Here is a 20909-nt window from a genome sequence, read left to right as displayed (position 1 = left end):
ACCCTTGTAATGCAGTTCCGAAGAATGAGCTGTACGTAACTGCTGTGCTTGCCTCCTGGAGCCTGTGGAGTGGAGTGCAGACGCCCAGATGGAAACCTCCACTGAGTGTTGTTACATATACTGAGGCAATTCCCTGAGGGAGACACTAGCTTTCATTTTGTCCTTTCCCTTGGACATGTGATTTGATGGTGAGCTGGTGGTAGACACAGCACAGGCAGTTTTGTACCTTTCCCCTTTTGGCCTCAGACACCGGCATTTTCCAGTCCCTTTTATACCTGAAAATGATAAGTCTTACCTATGACAGTGAACACTGATGCTGCCATCCTCGCAAAGGGCTGATGGTAGCAGCCAGAGCCCACCTGTGCTCCTGTCTACACACCCGTAGTTCACCAGCAGTGATTATTTTTTATCCTTTTTATTAGACGTGGGCCACCATCTTTAACCATCCTGGGTACTTGTTTTTACACCCGCTGACAGTGCCCATTCTTACCCTACTAGTCTTAAGTGGCGGGCGTTTGACTTGGTTCTCCCAGTAGCTCCTATTTGTCTCTTTAGAATTAGGTACCAGTGGCAGTGAGCAAAGAAAAGTCCGGGTACTCAGTACATCTTGATTTCAGAAGAATAAAAATTCGTGGAGTCTAACTGCAGATTCATGTAGCTGGGTTCTCAGTATTTTGCTGACGTACTTAGCGGAGTGTAAATGAGACGTTCCTTTTTGTGGTCTCGTAGCAGGCATGGCATGTTTCTGCTCTTGCCAGTTTGTGTAAGTGTAGCTCAAAACGTGAAGAACAGCTGTGATTGCTGTTCATGGAAATTCATGATATCCTAATAATACCCTCTTCTGGGGAGCCGCTCTGAGGACCTCGGAGTGACGGATCTCGTTCTCCTGGAGCTCGGTCTGAAGAATAGCACAGTCAGAATATTGAAGACTTGCAGGCTTTGCATTTATGAGCAAGAGATGACTAGTCATATTCCTTACTATGTTTGTGTGCTATAATAATTTCAGCAGGTAAATGTGGTATTCTTTCAACCCAATGCTATGCTTCATTTTCCTCTTCTGTAGAATGGAAACAACAATGTTACTTCTCCACAGTAAGATGTACATAGCCCTTTGACCAGCATCTCTACTCAGGGTGCATGTATCTCTACTGAGGATATGGATACCCCTTCTCAGGGCTCTTTCATCCCCCCTGAGTGTGCACCCCTACTGAGGGCAGGGGCACCCCTTTTCGAGGACATGTGCCCTTCTGAGAGCTCTTCTTCCCTCTCAAGGGTATGTACACCTCTAGAGAAGGCACAGCTTTGTTAGCTGCCGGTGGCCCCGTTATTGTCAGCATTTTTGTTTTGGTCCTCCAAGATTTTAGCTACTTTAAGGTTTTGTTTACCTTATGACTGCAATGCCCTAACTTTTTTGGTATCATAGTTTTACTATAAGTCACTGGCCCCCATTTAAATTGTGTTGAAATTGGGGATAAAGTTGTGGTTCTGATAAAATAGCATTATTTATTATTATTATTATTATTATTATTATTATTATTATTATTATTACCACCACCACCACCACCACCACCACCACCACCACCACCACCACCATTATAATTTGGAGAAGGCGGATGGGGGCTGAGCTGTAGTGCAGACATCGTTGCACATGACTTAACCCCAATGCTCAGGAGGCTGAGGTACTTAAGGAGGAGCAAGAAGGAGGCTAGCCTGGGTTAGAGAATGGCCCTCCCTGGCAAACAACTTACACAAGGTAGTTGAGCTTTACATAGCAGAAACAAACTGCTTTCCATCCTTTCAACGGCCTTGTCCTTGGTAACATATGCTGGGTATTTTACTGACTTGGGAAAACTAGAGTGAACACTATAAATTCCTAGGCTGAGGGACCTGACTGCTGCTGTGATAAAGGCCCTCATGAAATGCAGGGGAGAGTTTATTTTAGCTCACAACACCAGGTTATACTCTGTCATAGTGGGGAGGAAGTCATAGTGGCAGGAGCTTAATGTCGCTACAGTCCAGAGCAGGGAGGAATTAATGCACTACTCCTCTTCGCTCTTGCTCAGTTCCATTTCTCCACCCTTGTGTAGTTCAGAACTCACTGCCTAGGCACTGGTGCCGCCCACAGTGGATGCGATCTAGGTAACTTTGTTGAGACAGTTGTCTACAGATACTCACAGGCCAAACCCATGGAGTGATTCCTCATTGAGTCTTTCTTCTTGGGTAATTCTGGGTTTATCAAGTTGAAAATTGAAACCAACCATCAAAGGACATTAATTTAGAATTGTCTATAAATTTCAAATTACAGAGCAACTAAAACTGGACACTTTACTGCACACCTCTGTACTCAGTGCACATACTGCAAGGTGGAGGTGGAGACAGGAAAATCCCCAGCAGCTTGTGGGCCACCTAGCCTGCTACACACAGGCGAAACAACAAAGAAAGCCTGTTTCATACAGGGAGGTGCTCTGACCTCCACATGTGCTCTGTGCCATGCCTGTGCCTTCATTTGCGTGCATGGATGTGCACACACGTGTATTTATCATGCACATGAGGTTAAAAATAATAAAAAATAAAGTTTAACTTGAAATGAGATACACAGTTAAAAAATTATATAACAGAGTATTGAAAAGTATAACATACCATCAAATAAGTGGAGTGCTATCAACTGGGAATTAGCTGAGAAATTCTTAGACTAGACTTTCTCACAGTGCAGCACTATGACTCCTCCCCTCCCCCTCAGACAGGGTTTCTCTGTGTAGCTCTGGATGCTCTGGACTTGCTTTGTAGGCTAAGCTGGCCTTGAACTTACAGAGATCGGCCTGTCTCTGCCTCCCCAAGTGCTGGGATTACAAACATGTGCCACCGCACCAGGCTTTATGACTGAATTCTTAATGCCAGTCTCCTCTGGCTTTTCCCAACTGGCTGGCCAGCCTTATCATTTGCATTTGCAGGACAGTTATATTTGAAGTGTTCAAAACCCACACCAAGAAGTCAGCCACTGGAGAAAGTGTACACACGTATGCATGGCAGTACCCTCAATATATGCACCTGTGCCTCAGTGGTCCTTTTCCACGTGCAGATCTGACTGAGTGCTGCGATTTCTAAGAGTTCTCATTGCACTTTAAGGGTTTATCTTCTTATTTCAGGAGAGGAAATTGTTCCTCTGCAAAACAGCTGTTTTGAGGTCTCTTCAGTCTTGCTAAAGCCTTTTCATTAAACCTGTAAATGTGCAGTTTAGCGAGACTCAGCTGAGTGTTCTCTGCTTTTCACATTCTGTTTGCTGGTTGGCTTGGCTTTCTGGTTGCAGGGCAGATACCTCCCCACTGCTGTCCTCACTCTGCTGGGGCTCCTGACCTGGCCTGGGCTGTTACTTTCTTCCCTCCAATACCTGCTCATCTGTCTCTCCCACCTTGGTCTCTCCCTTTCCCCCAGCAGGAAGAGAGGTTCTTTCTCTGTCCAGCGTAACTATACCTCACTCTGTTTGGCCTCTTCTTACAGCCTGTAAGTTGCCTCAGGGTCTGTCACCATAGAGAAAGTCCTTCTCTGTCTGCTTTTCCACTTCCAACACTTGCATAATGTAAGTTTCTCTTTTCTGGATGTGGCCGAGCTTTTATTTCACGTCATAGTCTTTGTGAGTTACAAAATCAGCACTTCACCTACTATTTGTATTGTGTTGCTTTACCTCTCTTGCAAAAGGCTTTGTCTCATTTCCTTTCTTTACACAGAGATATGTAACTGCTACTTTGAAATATCTTCTCTGTCCAAGTTTTAAGAATTTTAACACATGCTTATATATGTACAAACAAAATGACAAAAATAAGGTTTTAACTTACTTGAAAAAAAGATTGTGTTTTCTTTAAAAAATTAGGCTTATCATAGATGAAGCTATTGATATTAAGCTGGCATGTTTATTGTAGGTATTTTTGTTTTATGTTGTCTATGAAACTGCCCCTTGAATAAAAACCATTATTTAATGTTCATAGATGGAGGAGGCGTACTTTCTATGCATTCTGGTTATTGTGGACTTGGAATGCTACACGCAGTTTGCAGAGACAGATGGGGCTTGGAGTCAGGTCTCTCGGGGTGTATGGAGGCTGTCTTTAGCCTTTCTGAGAGCTGATTACTCCAGGCGAAAGCAGGTTTCTTGTGAGGATGAAATTATAGTGGGTTCGTCACTACCCCTCAGCAGGTCCCAAGCCAGTTTCCAGGTTTGAATTTGATTGTTCCTCAAGCCCTTGGTTCTGTCTGTTCCTTGGCTTAGTGTAGCCGAGTCATTGAGTCGATATATTGTGATGCATATGCAGCTGATACCATCTCTGTTGAAAAATGTGCATTGGATAACTTCATGACTCCAGTGTAACGCTCCATTTAATTTCCAAGTGATTTCTGTTAGCTTTGGAACGATAGCATTAGGAACCCATGGAATGTCTGGCTTTGTTAGTTCAGTGTTTTGTATTGTTCGCTCTGCTATTTAAATGAATTATCTCTTGATATCTACTTTGTCCCCCCATATTTTCAATAAGGCTTGAAAATCCTAGTAGTTTCACCAGTCCGTCCTTTCAGTTCTCCCCAATAGTACTTTGACAACTTCAAACCTGTCATTTAGTAGGATAAGGATTTTGAGAAAAGTAAACACTACAGTGGTGCTTCTGTTGGTTCCTCTGGTTAGTTAGATTGATTTGCTTTTGAGACAAGATGCCATTCTATAGCCTGGGCTGTTCTGGAACTCCAGGCTGACCTCAGACCTGCAGTGATCCTCCTGCCTCACCCTCCCCAGTGCTGGAAATGCAGGTGTGTCACTCCCAACTTTTACATCAGCTTTTAAAAGTGAAGTAATTTCCTTGCAATTTAGAACTTTAGGGAAACAGGAATTACTTTCTACCTTTTAAATACTATTTTTTTTCACATCATGGGCACTAACATTTGCATCTCTCCTTGTATAATTAGCTATACATTATTTTATAATAAAATACTGCTTTTCTGAAGGTGGAAAGTAAAAATGTAAAATTAAAAAAAATTTCTTTCTGAAATTTATAAGTAACTATGCAATGACATCATGCTTGCAAGTGTGTATCTTTTGGCTTGATCAGTTGCTTGGCTGTGTGGCAACGGTTTTCTCTAATGAGCTTTATAGCCTGTCTCATTAACTACACAAAAGTAACTGGTAGAATTTTTGTCTTGGAATTTATAGCTTAAAATCTGATCAAAGGAGCAAAAGAAACTGAGTTATCAAACGTTGTAATAAACAGTAATAGACATACTATGGTGAGGGAGACAGAAATGACTGTGTATCTGGAGAGCCATCTGTGGGCTGGCAGGCAGCCAGGGTTAGGAAGTTTTTGAAGCCTGGAACACTGTGTTCACAGGAAACCCTGCCCGGCTCCAGCAGTAGCAAGTGTGCTTAGAAGAGCCTCTAGGGCTCTTGGTCTTGAAAACCTTTGACAGGAGCAGTCAGGATGATTTGTCATAGATAAGTGAAGTTATTTTCACTGTAGCTTTTTAATTTTTTTTCCCCTTGCACACAATCCTGTATCTGAGAGCACAAGTAGTGTAAGCTGGTGAGAAGACCAGAATCACAGTCTAACCACGCTAAATGCAAGCTCCTGGCTCCCTGTGGCCTTCAGTTGCGGGACCTGCCTGTGGGATTCCTCAGCACTGGAGCTCACTGGTGGGCTCTACTTCCTCCAACCCCCAGATATGACACACTCCCCGGCTTCACTTCCGCTGCTCTGTGATTGCCGGCTCCTGGTTTGACTTCGAATGCCTACTGAAATACAGAGGGGTGCTTCATGGATCCGTCTAGCTTTGCCTTGGCAGTGTGACGTTCTTCCTTGGAGAGCTCTGGATTCTGTTTGCCTACTGTGACTCTAGCTTGTCACTTTCTCTGGCTGGCAATGTTGAGGTGAAGGCTGAGTGAGCCTCCTCGTCTTTTTTTTTTTTTTTTTCCTTCTTTTTTGGTTTTTCGAGACAGGGTTTCTCTGTGTAGCCTTGGCTGTCCTGGACTCGCTTTGTAGACCAGGCTGGCCTCGAACTCACAGCAGTTCGCCTGCCTCTGCCTCCTGAGTACTGGGATTAAAGGCGTGCGCCACCACTTCTGCCACTCTCTTCTCTCCTAGCCTGTGTGTTGTTGCCTTCACTCTCATTAGACAAACTCGCCGATTGGCATCTCCTTACATTTTTACATTGTATTAGCTGGTCAATAGACTTTTCAGAAATTACTTTTTGGCCTGATACTGCTCTCCCCCCCCCCCACTTGATAAGGGTTTTTGTTGTTGTTGTTGTTTGTTTTTTTAAATTAGTGTTATTCTTTCAACATCCCTTTACCTTCAGCGGGATCATTTACAATAGCTTGCTGTTCTAGCAGTGTGCCAGGCACACTCTCCCGTGTAGAGACACTGCCACCACGTGGACCTGTAGAATATTGCAAAGAAGTTCTGTAAAATTGAAGCTCACATCTTTGACACTGATGAGGAAATCCTTCGTATTCTGTTCATTAAGAATAGTCCTAAGGGGCCTGCAGAACGGCTTGGTTAGTAAAAGTGCTTGCTCCTAAGGCTGATAAAACCTGAGTGATGCACCAGGACCCACGTAGCAGAAGGAGAGAGTCTGCCTCTGTAATCTGCCCTCTGACCTCCATGCAATGACAACACTAACCATAAATGGAATGACCTAGCCTCCTTCTCTCCTGTGCTTTTACATAAGCCACAGTATGTTGTTGGCTGTTTCCCAGCCTGCTCCACCAGAACTCTGCCACTCTGGCGGGAGGCCTGCTGCTCCCGCCCTCCGAATCTCCGTGCACTTTATCAAGAGATTGGGACTTCTTTCTGAGTGCCAAAGTAGCTGTCCCATCCAACAACTGCTACTGACACGGTCTCTCTAGAGATGTCTCATTCTAAGCTTTATCTCGTCCCCCAACTACACTGACATGGCTCGCGCTGGTTAGTCTTATGTCAACTTGACACAAGCTAGAGTTATCTGAAAGGTGAGGACCTCAATTGAGAAGATGTATCCATAAACTCCAGCTGTAAGGTATTTTTTTTTTAAATTAGTCATGTCGAAGGGCCTAGCCCATTGTGGGTGGGGTCATACCTGGGCTGGTGGTCCTGTGTTCTGTAAGAAATGAGGCTGAGCAAGCCACGGGGAGCAAGCCAGTGAGCAGCACCCCTCCATGTCCCGTACATCAGCTCCTGCCTCCAGGTCCCAGCCTTGCTTGAGTTGCTGTCCTGACTTCCTCCTCTGATGGACTATGATCTGAAAGTGTGAGCCAAATAAACCCTTTCCTCCCCAACTTGCTTTTTGGTTGTGATTTTTCATCAGAGCAACTGAAAGCCTGACTAAGACATGGCTCCTTGCACTGGGCAGAGCTGTGTGCCTCCTGAAAGCCTGACTAAGACATGGCTCCTTGCACTGGGCAGAGCTGTGTGCCTCATCTAGCAGTATCTAGTCAGTATCAATTCTCAGGTAACTGAGACCATGACACGCTTGTGTTATAGTCACGGCTCTGTGATGGAACCGGGTCCAATACTCTGAGCTGACCACATGCAGGAAGTAATGGCACCACGCAGGTTGCTGGTACTCTCTCCTGTCGGCCACATGATCCTAACGAAATTAAACTTGAAGGTTCTAGGCCCTCTGTCTTGAAACCAGGCACCACCAGCTTCTTTACAAAGCTCCGTCGGTTTTATTTATTTATTTATTTATTTATTTATTTATTTTTATTTTAAGTATCTACTTTTTTTTAAATTTTTTATTAATTTATTCTTGTTACATCTCAATGGTTATCTCATCCCTTGTATCCTCCCATTCTTCCCTCCCTCCCATTTTCCCCTTATTCTCCTCCCTAGGGAAATGCAAATCAAAACAACTCTGAGATCCCATCTTACACCCATCAGAATGGCTAAGATCAAAAATTCAAGCAACACCACATGCTGGCGAGGATGTGGAGAGAGAGGAACACTCCTTCACTGCTGGTGGGAATGCAAACTAGTACAGCCACTTTGGAACTCTATCTGGTGCTATCTCAGAAAACTGGGAATAGGGCTTCCTCAAGACTCAGCTATTCCACTCCTTGGAATATACCCAGAAGATGCTCCAGCACACAACAAGAAAATTTGCTCAACCATGTTCATAGCAGCCTTATTCATAATAGCCAGAACATGGAAACAGCTCTGTCGGTTTTAAATACTACAGACGGTTTATTCCTCTGCTGACCGAGCCTGAAGAAAGCACTAATTCTTGTCCTCACCTGTGCCGATCTAGCTGACAGCTTACACTCATTTAGCACGCCATCTTTTCTTCTCCTCAGAGTCTTTGAACAAACCTGATGTTCCTGCTTTTGACAGCACCTTTCCTCTGACACTTAGTTTTTATCGCTGCTCAAGTTCCTGTGAGTGGCTGAGCATCTCTCTGGTAGAGTGAGTCACTTTCTTCCTAGCTTCCCTAAGTTCGCATGGCGCAGTCACAAGGTAGTAATTACTTAGTGTTTTCTCCATTAACAACCTCTAACTCATCAGTACTGTCAATCCAGGCACTCTGTGACACTTGGTTGCTGCTTAGGATGTTTGTTTGTTTGTTTGTTTGTTTGTTTGTTTAAATAGGTCTCATTTTTAAAAGTCTTTTATTACATGTAATTGTTTATTAGGGGAAGACCTGTAGTGTGAGGTACATAGTACATCCTGGTGAGGAATGGTGGCTGACAAACCTGCTTCCTCTATGGTGGCAAGAAACAGAGAGACCGAGTGCCACAGCTCCTTTCAAAAACAAAACCCCAGTGACCTAATGTCCTCTTTCTCGGCTCCAAACATTAAAGGTTTCATCACCTCCCAGTATCAGTAGGTGCTCAGAACAAAGTCTTCAACACAGGAGCCTTTGGAGGAAACTTTACCCATATTGGGACAGCACCTGGCAGAGAAGTTCAAATTGGTGATAGTGATTTTCATACCCTTAAATCTGCTGCATAGATTTCCTGATAGGAAGAGTCAAACCTAATTATAGAGTAATCAGTGCTTATTCAGGACGCCCAAATACTTGTTGTCAAGGTATTTCATCGACTTTGAACACTGGTTGCCTGTCAGTTGGTGTATGTTTTATGATGGGTGACAGGAAGACTGAGTCCATAAACTTCACACTCTGTATTAATTTGCCTTTAGAGGTGACACACTTGTAATCACTGAAAAGCCAATCACAGTTGGATTCTCTCTGACACGCAGGCTTGGTGTCATGCTTCTAAAGGATGGAATAATTGTCATTTGTATGGGGTATATCATTTGTAATACTTGTATGGAGTCGCCATTATGAATGTAATCCTGTTACCTTGCCTCAGGCTATGCGCATGGGGATAAACCTTAATGTCTTATGTTTCCCTTGGGGCTGGAGAGATGGCTCAGTGGTTAAGGGCACTGCTTACTGTTCCAAAGGACACAGGTTCATTTTCCAGCATCTACAAGGCACAGCTCACAACTGTTTGTGCCTTCAGTTCCAGGGCACTCAATACCCTTTTCAGGCCTCTGCGGGTACCAGGCACGCATGTAGTAGTGCATGGACATATATGTAGGCAAAAGACCCATACACACAAAGTAATTAAATTTTTTTTAAAGATTAAAACAAAAAATTCATTTCTCCGTATCAACCTGTTTGTGATAAAGATAGCTTTGTGAGAATAGATTAAAATATATTTACGCACCTTCCTTTTTTCCCGTCTTTTTATCTTCTGTTATCAGACAAAGTAGAAACTAGTTTGAACCTTGTAAATGGTAGTCTTTTTACTTGGCACAGACTAGAAAGTCATAATAGTGCAGTTGCCTTCTATTGAGGAAATGTGGTGGTTCATCTTGTCACCTTGACAGATACTTTTACTTTCAGCATTGCTCACCACCCCCATGGTTAAATTGAAGTGGGGTGGCTTTGAGTTGGGCAGAGACATCTCTACAGGGAAGTCTTCACATAGCAGAGATACTTTCCACAAAAGACAGAAAGTTCTTAGGATTCTCCTCCTCCCCCCCCCCCCCACCCCCAGTAAGAGGAAGTAAGCATCTTACCTGGTTACTGCACGCATAATAGTTGAAGACACTCAAGAGAATACTGTGTGATGGAGAAGGGTGAGACCAAGGCACACAGGGAAAGGCTTGAATGGACTGAGTTCCATGCAAGCCTTGTGCTTTTGTTTGGTTTTGTTTGGTTTCACTGATGCAGTGAAAGTATTCCCTACTCAAAAATTAGACTGAGAAATAAAACCTGGAATGACAGGTGCTGATAGATCTAAGGAAAAAGAAAAAAATTTAAATAAACCAGTGAGTATTGCTAGCTTAATGTTTTAGTGATAATGGTGTTAAGGGTGCCTCTGATACTTTAGTAATGACATTTCAAGTGTGTTGTATGCTGTTGCCTTTTTGTGATTCTGTGTGCAGCAGCACAGGTTACTATACCATCTGATATATATCTGTGTATCTATGTATCTATATATATCTTGATTTTTATTGCCATGGATTATGACCTGATTTCTGTTGCCTTTTTTTTTTTTTCCAGTCCCGATGATATTGGCACCTGCTGGTACATACTCCTTTCTGGTTCCGTGTTCATTAAGGAGTCCATGTTTCTTCCAAGGAGCAGGTATGTTACAGACATACAGTGTAATGATCTTGAAGCTCTTTCTGCAGAATTGATTTATTTTGCCAAATTAGTCTATTGATCCACAGCAAAGCAGTACTTTGACCTTGTAACACGTATAAATTTTTAAAATGTTTGTTTTATATCATAAATATTGTTCTAATTTCCTTAGCAAGGGATGAGTGAAAACATGCTAGTGACATGAAAATGTGTTAAATGACTATGTCAGCTGTGTTTTGGAACATTTTTTGTTCGTAGCAAATAAATTTAGTTTTAGGTTGACTTTGGTAAAGAAGAGCTCACCTATGGGGAGCAGTGATGCAAACATCTGAGGACAGACGGGAACATTTTTTGAGACCACAAGGGACTAGAAACGAAGCCAGGAACTGTCTTTGACTTCACTGCCTCTAAGGACCATATGGCCTCTCAGTTTTGCATCTGTGTGGATTGGCTTTGTGCTTGCTCTCCCTGTGACTTTGGTGTGTGTGTGCTGACTGTTGATTTATGACCTTGTGTGTCGATAAAACTTACGCTGTTTGACTATTTTCCTTGGATACTTTAGGATGTAATCTGATTTGCTCGGCTGGGGCACATGTGCATCTCCGGTCCAGTTAATTAGGGCTGGAAAGGCTCATCTCCTAAAACATGCCCACCCGTGTTAAGATTGGCTGCTGAGTTTCAGGAGAGATTTCTTTCTTTCTAATTATAAATTCACCACAAATAGCCTTTTATTTGGTTTTAACTGAATATTTTAGTTAAAATATAATCTCATCTTTCTGTCACCTAACTTGTCTGCAAAATTACTCAGTTTTATTCTGGTTAAATAATTTTGAAAGGATTAGGATAATGTTAAGAATTTATTTAGAGGCTGGAGTGAGTGCTTGCTGCTCTTTCAGAGGACCCAAGCTTTTTTTTCCCCAGCACCCATGTTGAGTGTTTGCACAGCCACTTGTAACTCTTGCTCCAGAGGCTCCAACACTCTCTTCTGGTATTCATGGTCACCTGACCTCATGTGCACTTATTTACACTGTCCTTCATGGCCAAAGCACAGACACACACACAGACATGACAGCACCCTGGAAACCTTGGTGTGTTTATTATGTATAGCCCAGGAAGGAGGCATTAGCTCATCTTGGAAGGTGGTCTCTGTGAGGCAGAGGCCTCAGGTTGTAGTCGACTTGGAGCAACAAGCTGCAGTTGCTAGTTTTTGCACACACTGGTCAATTGTTTGTAAACACTTTTACTTGGGTCAGAAGCCTTTGCCACTTCCCACGAGTCTTAGGCATTGGTCCTTGCCAATAACACATTTGTTCAGGTCAATATCTGCTCCTTACACATTTACTCAAAGCTGCCTCTGCTCTCCACACTCACGCACAGACAGGTACACACATTCACATAAATAAAATAAATGAGTCTGAAAAATGTGAGTTGACAGCTGGGAACTTTTTTTTTTTTTTTTTTTTTTTTTTTTTTTTTTTTCATTAAAAATGGCTTAGCAGTTAAGAGCACTGGGTGCTTTTCCTGGGGTCCTGAGTTCACTTCCCAGCAGGTACGTGGTAGCTCACAACCACCTATAATGAAATCTGATGCCTTCTGTCTGATGCTCTCTTCTGTCATGTGGTCATACATGCAAATAGAGTGCTTATAATACACAAATAGATAAATCTTAAAAAAGAAGTGAGACCCAGTAGAACATAGAGAGAGGTGTTTTTACATTATAGACTAAGGCTGGCCTGGGTGAGGTAACAGGAAGTGGGGGTGAGGTGGGGTGGGCCTTGGAGGTCAAAGGGCAAGTAAAAGAGTATGAAGTTTGCGTGCCTCTTTGCCTCCTTCTCAAGGTCAGACCGGCAGACTATTCTTTTGAGAAAATGATCTAGTGGGATCAGGAAGCCTGTTTGTTTGCTGTTCTTATGGTAGTGGTGGTGCAGCTGTAGTGCTGGCTGTAATAGTAATATTATGATAATAGAAAGAGCCGAGCAAAGAGACTAACAAATAGCCAGAATTTTATACTGCACCCGCTTTGCCAGGAATCCTTTAAAACACTTTGCTACATAAGGTCATTGGAAACCACTGTTTTCCTTCATGTGGTGTTGTAGAGGCCAGGGTATAGGATTTATACCACGCAGAAGTCACCCTAGAACGCTTGTGGGCTCTAGGAGTAATTCTAGGAATTCTTTCCCCAGAGGAAGAACAGTTAGTAATCTTATTTTTCAAACACACGACATGGCATTTCATTCCTTGGAGTGCCCGTCTGACTTACATTTCTAAACTTGTATAGGAAAATCCAGGTTGAGCTCTAGGATATGTGTAAAAATCATGTGATTTTGATGTAAAAAGTACAAATGAACTATATACCTTTTCAAAGGAGAAGGAGTCATTTCCTTGCAATCTCATCCAATATGATCATTCTTTAATGTTCTAATATTTTTCATTCTAATGTTTTCATTCTAAATGTCTTTGTGAGTATGCAGGAATTATGTGTTCATGGTTGGGACACTCTTTACATATAATTTTACAGCTTGTTTATATTGGTTAAAGGATGTGTGTATGTATGTGTGTCTGAATATTACTTCATAACGTTAAAACATCTTTATAAAGGAATATCTCTAAGGAATGTCTGGAACTTTCCACAATATAGTTCAGCAATTGTAAATAGTAAATTTTTAATTTTTACCACAAGTCTTAGTTGTAATGAGTGTGATTTGGAAATCGTACACATTTGAAGGATGCCAATTAGAGGCCTCAACATTGTAATCATCTTGGTGCGATCTCTGCAGCACAAATGAAACTTGTAGACGAAGCTCTGGAGCACTCAGGGAGTCTGTGGTGGCATCCTACCAGCCACCATCAGTCAAGTGACAGCTTGTTCCAGCTCCTGGAAGGAACCCAGTGTTCAGAAAGGCTGCTGCTCTGCAAGAACGAGGACTTGCAGTTCAGACCTGTTCCGTGAGCACATTGGACTCAGTATTCTAAAGGATGACACAAGTTACACTCTCCCTGGCTGCACGTCAAATGCTTGTGAGTCAGGATTTTAATGGGATGAAGAAGCAGTCTTTCAGACGGGGTGACAGGCCAGTGCTATATATAGGCTTCGTGTTGCACCTGGTGGCATTTGCTCTGCCCGAGTTGTTTGTTTCCTTGGGTGATGTTGCCTTAGGAATAGGTCTGAGGTGGTTCTGAGAGGGAGGAGTCGGTGGGCTGGGGCTGTGATAAAGGCTGCAGCAGAGATTCATGGGTAGTTCTCACTCAAGAAAGTACTATGGTTCGGCGGGAAGGAGGTAGATGCTAAAGCAGCCCTGTTTCTGTGAGTCTGGTTTTCAGTCACTTCTTCTCACTTGTTCATCTTTTAGAGTCATGTCCTCTATAACAGGGCAACTGGTATACCGTCTCTTCCCTTCCTGTTTATGCTGTGATCAAGGTAGAGGTCGTAAGCTTGAAGGAAGAAAAGAAGTCCATTAACCCATAAGCTGTTACCTCTAGCACTTGGGAGGTCTCGAAAGGATTGTAATGAAGGCATCAGAGACTGCTAGTGACTGGGGCTTATCATCTACTTTACTAAATTATCCTGTTTAGGTGCTTTATGTCTGTTATAATGGGCCTCACATTGTCAGTGAAGTGCCACCAAGATTGTGGGCCTGTTTCGTGCTTTTGGGTTATTCTGTCTCATTTTAGACCATGTTTGATGGATTCTTAATCATGTTTCCTCCCCTCCACCCCCCATCCCGCCTCTGGCCCCCCCATTTGCATAAAAACTTGCATTTGTGTGCTTCAGAGCGCTCTTATAACCAATCCTGGAGTGTATCAGGGAAGCCTGTCCTGTAACTTAGCACATGTTTGGGAAGGTGAGGGAATTGTATATGAAGCACACAAGAAGGCTGCCTTGTGTCATGAACAGGAACAGGTAGGCACTACAGTAGAGACCAGTGGGGGAAACCTGGAAGGCAGATTCCTTCAAGTACACAGGTATTTCAATGCCTGTGGCATAACCAAGGGGAACTCTTCTTGGAGGCTGGTTTCGGCTTGATTTATAATTTAGACTGTTGGCAAGTGCTTAGAAAGAAAATCTAGACATAGCAAAGCACACGAGTGACAGCACACAGGTAGGATTGAGGCATGGCCATCCAAACATTTCCAGTAGCTTTAGTGAAAGCAAAAGAATGGAGTGACTCTACGCGGAGCAGGAGAGCAGTGTGCGTGTGAAGAAATGACAGAAACGCTGGTAGTGGTGGCATTAGCGAGAGGACTAGTTTACAAACCTTGGGACTTAATTGGAAAGCCAGGATGTCAGTGGATTTCTGTCCCCGGCATCATGGGCAGGAGGCTGGAGGAGTATGTGTGGCATTTATTTGTGCCATGTTGACTGTGTCCATTTGTAACCAGTGCTTTTCTTCATTGATCCAAACACCCACAATCGTTAAGAATTAAAATCGTGGTATGGTCCTCTTACTAATCACACTTTAAATTAGAGCTGACGGCTATAGTGAGGATAAGTAGAGAAAAAAGACATTTTAACTCATCAGTCCTGAGAGGCTGCCACACCATTCGCATTATGTTTGATATGGCAAACAATGCACTGCTTGAGTTGAAAATCACAGGCACACTTCTGCATGCCAGTGCTGTATGATATTTAATGGATTGCTCCGAGAACTTGATAGCTTTTTAGGAGTGAAAGAGGATAAAACAGTAGATGCATGATCCTGTACTCATGTGATAGAGATTGAAGACAAATTTAAACGTGCCACGTTTTTGCATAAAGAGCCATAGGACTAGCTGCATTTTTTAAAAGTACAAGTTGGTTAAAAAATCATGTGATATTTAATTAAGGGTGTAATATGGCACTTAAAAAAGAACTTGCTAGCAAGTTATGTTATAGATGGATGGCTTTATGAATATTAAGTGTGTGCACAAGGTGTATAGGTATAAAGAGACGTGGGGAATAGGGTTTGGAAAGTTGTGTGTGTGTGTTACGGTAAGCTTTACCCCCCAGGTATTGGTACAAGCGCAGTAGTACAAATGTAAAGCATGGATGGATGAGGCTGGTTCTTGAGAAGAAATGAGGAAAGTGGTAACAATCTGCAGACCATCTTAAAGCTGTCCTCACTGAGTTTCAGAAAGAAGCATATTACCCCCTATAAGCTTTTATAAAATACTTCATCCTTTCTCCCCCATCTTGAATGTCTCTCATGGCCTTTACTCATCTCTTGACCTCCATGGTTATTCCAAACAAGACATATGTATCTGAAGGTTCAAAGCTAACATCCACAGGGCAGGTCGTGGTGGTTCATGTCTTTAGTCCCAGAACTTTGGAGGCAGAGGTAGGTAGATCTCTGAGTTTGGAGGCCAGCCTGCACTACAGAGCAAGTTTCAGGATAGCCAAGCCAAGGTTACACAGAGAACTCTGTCTCAAAAAAAAAAAAAAAAAAAAAAAGCTAATATCTTCAAATGAGAGAGTACCTTTCCTCCCCACAAAGAGTATCATTGAAACAACATTCCAGGAGGTGTAGCTGTGCCTGCTCATTGCCATCCCTCCAGCACTTGGGAGGCACAGGTAGGAGGACCTCTGTGAGCTCAGCTTAGTCTCCATAGTGAGTTCCAGGACAGCCAGGGCTACTAGAGAGACCCTGTGTCAGGAAGCAGCAACAAGTCAAGTGACATATGGATGCACTGCTTAATGTTTCTTTCTCTAAGAGAGAAACCATAAGCTCTTTCTCTGATTTGGTGTAGTGTGGTTGCACATGCAAGTGAGTGTGCACATGCATGTGGAAGCCAGAGGGTGATTGTTGGGTGTTTTTCTCCACCCCTTCCCACCTTATGTTTTTTTGTGGCAGGGTCTCTGCTGGCTGGCTACTATGCTTCAGCCCTCCTGCCTGCTCTACCCCAGCACCAAAGTTACAGAATCTGCTACAGCTGTCCTCTTAGTGAATAATGCAATGCAAGTCCTCATGCTGATGAGGCAGGCGCTTTACAAACCGAGCCATCGCTCCAGCACTAACACTTAAACCCTTATATGGAACGGACTTCCTCTGCTGGTGGCAGGATTAGCTAGGCTGTGTAGAGTTGCTGACTTCAGGCATTATGCGGCACAGCCCATTGTCACGTATTTTCCTGGGAAAAAGTGATTGTGGCTTGTAGTTCATCAGTAAATGACAGTAGTCACTTAGGTGTGGGGGCGGGGTGGGGAGAGGGTATCAGAGGAGTTTCTTTTTCTTTTAATTTAAAAATACTTAGTTCGATCTACATATGTAAGAATATGTATATAAGTGAATCTGCTATCGAATTAAAGTATATGCATGTGTATATGAAAAACCATTTCTTTGTGTGAGTTTGAGTGTCAGTCTGCCCGCTGGGTCAGAACTGTTATCTCATGTCTAACCCAGTGGTAGGTTTTAAAAACTGACTGCCTTGCATTGCATTTTACAAAGCTTTAGGTTTCATAGGTGAAGTATCAGGTTTAGCAGATAGTTATCAAGTATCAGCGCTGCATGTGTTGCTCTCCAAACAAAACAAAACTCCGAAACCAACCAGCCAGACAAAATAATAATTAAAAAATAGCAAAGCCCTGATTACTCTATAGAACAGTGTTTCAGCAGTTTTATATCTCCTAAAGAATTGTTTATCAAAGAAGTTACAAAAAAAAAAATGTAACTTCTTAAGCGCAGCACTGGGGAGCCAGAGGCAGGCGGGTCACTGTGAGTTCGAGGCCCACTTGGTCTACAAAGTAAGTCCAGGACAGCCAAGGCTACATAGAGAGACCCTGTCTCAAAAACCCCACAAAAACAAAACAAAATGCTACAAAAATGCCCCATTGACTTCTGGACTCAGACAAATACATTATTACATCTCCACAAGAGATTCCACAGTGCTTAGCCTGACCTCTGCCCTACTCCTTTCACCTGCTCCATGCATTTCCTTTCTTTTCTTAGGAGCACTGCTGAGTGAGTGCCTCCTCTGGAGGCTGCTTCAAGTGAGGGGCACACCTATACAGAGGTCTGTTGTCAAGTCTTCAGAGCCAAAATTAGAAAAAAGAAAGAGTCTCCAGAGAGAAAAGATAGTTTCAGTGCTGCAGTAACATCGGAGTGGAGATGGGGCTTTTGGGTGGACTAAGGAATGGCAGGGGGCACACTTGGGGAGGTAGTACCAGTCGATTGGTCTTGATCCTTCAGGCCAGCATAGGAAGATGAGGACTGAACTGATGAAAGAGAAAATTTCGTCATCAAAAGATATCACTGGAGTGGCTGGAGAGATGGCTCAGCGGTGAAGGGTTTGATTCCCAGCACCCTCATAGTGGCTCATGGATGTCTGTAACTCCAGTTCTGGGGGCGCTGACTCCGTTTCTGGGCCCTGTGGGGACCAAGCATGCAAGTGATACACAGACAGACATGAAGGGAAAATATCGCCCTCCCCTGCACCCAAATAGATTAAAAAAGAAATGTCCCTGTGAAGAGGAGGAGCGGGAAAGGGGGCTAGGCAAGGAACCATAAAGCCAAGAGGGGCATGTTTCTCAGGATGAGGAGATGCTAGAGTGAGTGTGTATTTGTGTGTGTGTGTGTGTGTGTGTGTGTGTATTTGGAGCTAGACAGATGGTTCAACATGTGCATTCATTGTTGGAAATAATCCAGAAGAGAGGGCATGTGGAATGGATTGATGAGAGGAGGGATGCCATTGAGCTGGCAAAATGTATGTATGTATGTATGTATGTATGTATGTATGTATGTATGTGTGTGTATGTGTGTGTTCACTCAAGCATGAATATGTGCTTTTGAAAGTGTCCTCCCCTCACTTTTTTTTTTGTTAAAGTTTGTGCACCTCAATTTACAGATTTCTGGGTACAACTATTTGGAAGGTCTGAAAAGGGGTGGTGCCAAAAATATAGCAGTCATTCAAAATAAAGTTTGTTGAATCCTCTAGATTCAAAGTTGTGCTTTTAAATTGTTGTGCCCCCTGCCTACAAATTAAAAATATTTGTAACAGTATCATGGTGACGTTCTCTTGGGAGCGGAGGAACACATTTCAGTGGCCTATGGTTTTATTTAATGCCGGGGTTTCATGGAGAAGCAGCAGCGAGAGGGTGAGGTAGCAAGAGGGTTGGTGGGAGAGCTCAGCCGCTGGTGGTGCTTCAGCCCCCTAGCCCGCACTCAGTCCTCATTAGATACACACAGTCATAATAGATCAATGTTTAAAACAGAAAGAGTGAGGTAGCAAACTGGAAGAGAAGGGTCCAGGGGAGCTCACAGGAAGTGTGTTTGCTGTGTGCTGAATGCCCCATCAGGCATCAGTTAGCTTACTGTGTTCAGTACAGTTAGTCTTGGGTGAGAAGCTTGGGGTAGAGACCCAGGGTGGTTTACAGTGGCAGCATAAAGAAGGCACCAGGGTGTTGTCTTCCCTTGCTGTTGTTAGTCCATGGCCCCCAAAGATGCTACAAAGCTTTGGTTTCATGTCTGTAACTCACATCTTGAAGCTGGAAGAAAGGAAGAAATTCACCTTTCCCAAGGTGATGCCCCAGCAGGATGCAGTAAGCAGAGTACAGTCATGGCCCTTCAGGGCTCCAGCATCCAGAGATAGTGAGACATGGCCAGTGGGGGTCGGTGCACTTGTCTCCTGGGTACCTGTTAGGGTTTCTCCATTCTTGTGTGTTGTCTGCATCGTCTTCTCTACTAGGTAGGTCAGTCTTGCACTCAGCCCTGTTCTTGCTTCTCATCAGCTTAACACACTGTCGTACGTCTTGCGTCATCTGTGATTCCTATGTGTCCTGCCTAAAGTTGAGCAACTCCTGCTATTCCCATGGTAGGCACATATGTTAAAGGTTTCAAGGAAATGCAGGGAGGGAGTTCCAAATAAGGGGAAGAAAACAATGAAACAAATGTGAGTCTGGTTTGAGAACACTTCATTGTAGATGTGGTATGTCTGGTTTACACTTAAAAGTAAAATTCATTTTGACATTAAAGATATCAAGTGAAATATACATGGAGACACTAATGCATATATTAAACAACCTTTTAGGGTATTAGTGTACCCCTTTGCTTTAGTATTAAGAAAAGTCCTGAAACATTCAGAAAGCCTTCACATTATTTGGACTGTTTTCTCCTGTAAGTTGTATTCTGAGGTGATACCTGAGGCGCAGAGCAAAGCTCTTCTCTAGGGAGGGAGTTCAGTTGCTGGATCAGGCTGGGAATTGGGTTGCTATAACTACAGCATACAGATGTGCTGTACATACAAATGCAGGCTTTTGTGGTACTTGGAATCCTGGCATTGGTAGTGTCAAGTAAGTGGCCTTGGAGAACAAGGTTCTTAGGTTTGTATGTATGTAGTTGATGCTATACCAATCGTTATCACAGGCTTGAGGGTCAGAGAATTGCTCTTCTCCATCCTTGGTATAAATGTGCGATGATTCATTTTGTCATGGTTGTGTTTCTCTTGCAGAAAACTATTATTGTATTTATGAAGGTCTTAAGATCTGATGCATATCAGTGAAACACTGTATTGATTTTTCTCTGCTAAATGTTTGAATTGTGTGCCTTCCAAAACTTGCAAAGGGATTCTCAGCTCTGCTTTGTGTCAGTTACTTTCCAAGGAGGGATAGAGGAATGGTCAGGTAGCGTGTGACCTGTAGTGAGTTCAAGATATGTCTCAAAATATGTATATAGAAAGTAATCTCATTTTTAAGGAAACAAGTACTTTCCATTGCACATCCTAATGGGAAATATATGAGTTAAGGATTTTGCTAAATTTCATTAAGTTGGAATATCTTTGTTAAAATAAAAACTTACAGCTAGTCATAGTTCTGTGACAAGTTATTTCTTTTTATTATGAATTGAAGTGGGTATGTGTAAGTGTGTGTGTATTACACTCAGCTGTTCAATCTTCTAACATTCTGTAAATTGTTTGAAAGCACTAGTTGGAATAAATAAAATGAAGCCATGACTTAGATATATAAGTGCTTTTTCTATACAAATTTAATTTTCATATGGATTTTAATGTGCTTAATTACCAATTAGAACTGTACACAAAGTATTAGTACTATTTCCTTAGCTGTTTCTTAATTTTGCCAATACATTTGTGAGTTTATAGGATATATCTTTTCTATGTAAATTAAATTTCTACTTTAAATGTAAAATAGCAGGAATGCTTTTTTGTGTTCATAAAACCTTTTAAACATTATGCTTTTGTATTAGTAAGGGTTCTCTAGAGGAACAGAACTGATAGAATGAATATATGAATATATATACATATACACACACACACACACACACACACACACACACACATATCAGAGAATTATCAGAATACCTTACAGGCTGTGGTCC

At 42.7% G+C, this 20909-nt stretch overlaps 1 protein-coding gene across 3 annotated transcripts in view; it reads left to right on the top strand.

The window, feature by feature from the left end:
• Positions 1-20909, top strand: part of Rapgef2 (Rap guanine nucleotide exchange factor 2) — a 222095-nt gene that overhangs the window by 74738 nt on the left and 126448 nt on the right. For all 3 annotated transcript variants that reach the window (XM_051157312.1, XM_051157313.1, XM_051157310.1), the window contains exon 4: positions 10525-10608. In XM_051157312.1, the coding sequence (XP_051013269.1) occupies positions 10525-10608 (84 nt within the window). The remainder of the gene's footprint in view (positions 1-10524; positions 10609-20909) is intronic.

This window comes from Acomys russatus, chromosome 15 (assembly GCF_903995435.1).
Source record: "Acomys russatus chromosome 15, mAcoRus1.1, whole genome shotgun sequence".
In the NCBI taxonomy this organism is placed as follows: Eukaryota; Metazoa; Chordata; class Mammalia; order Rodentia; family Muridae; genus Acomys; species Acomys russatus.
Note: the sequence above shows the minus strand (reverse complement) of the source record. Positions and strands in the feature narration are given on the sequence as shown.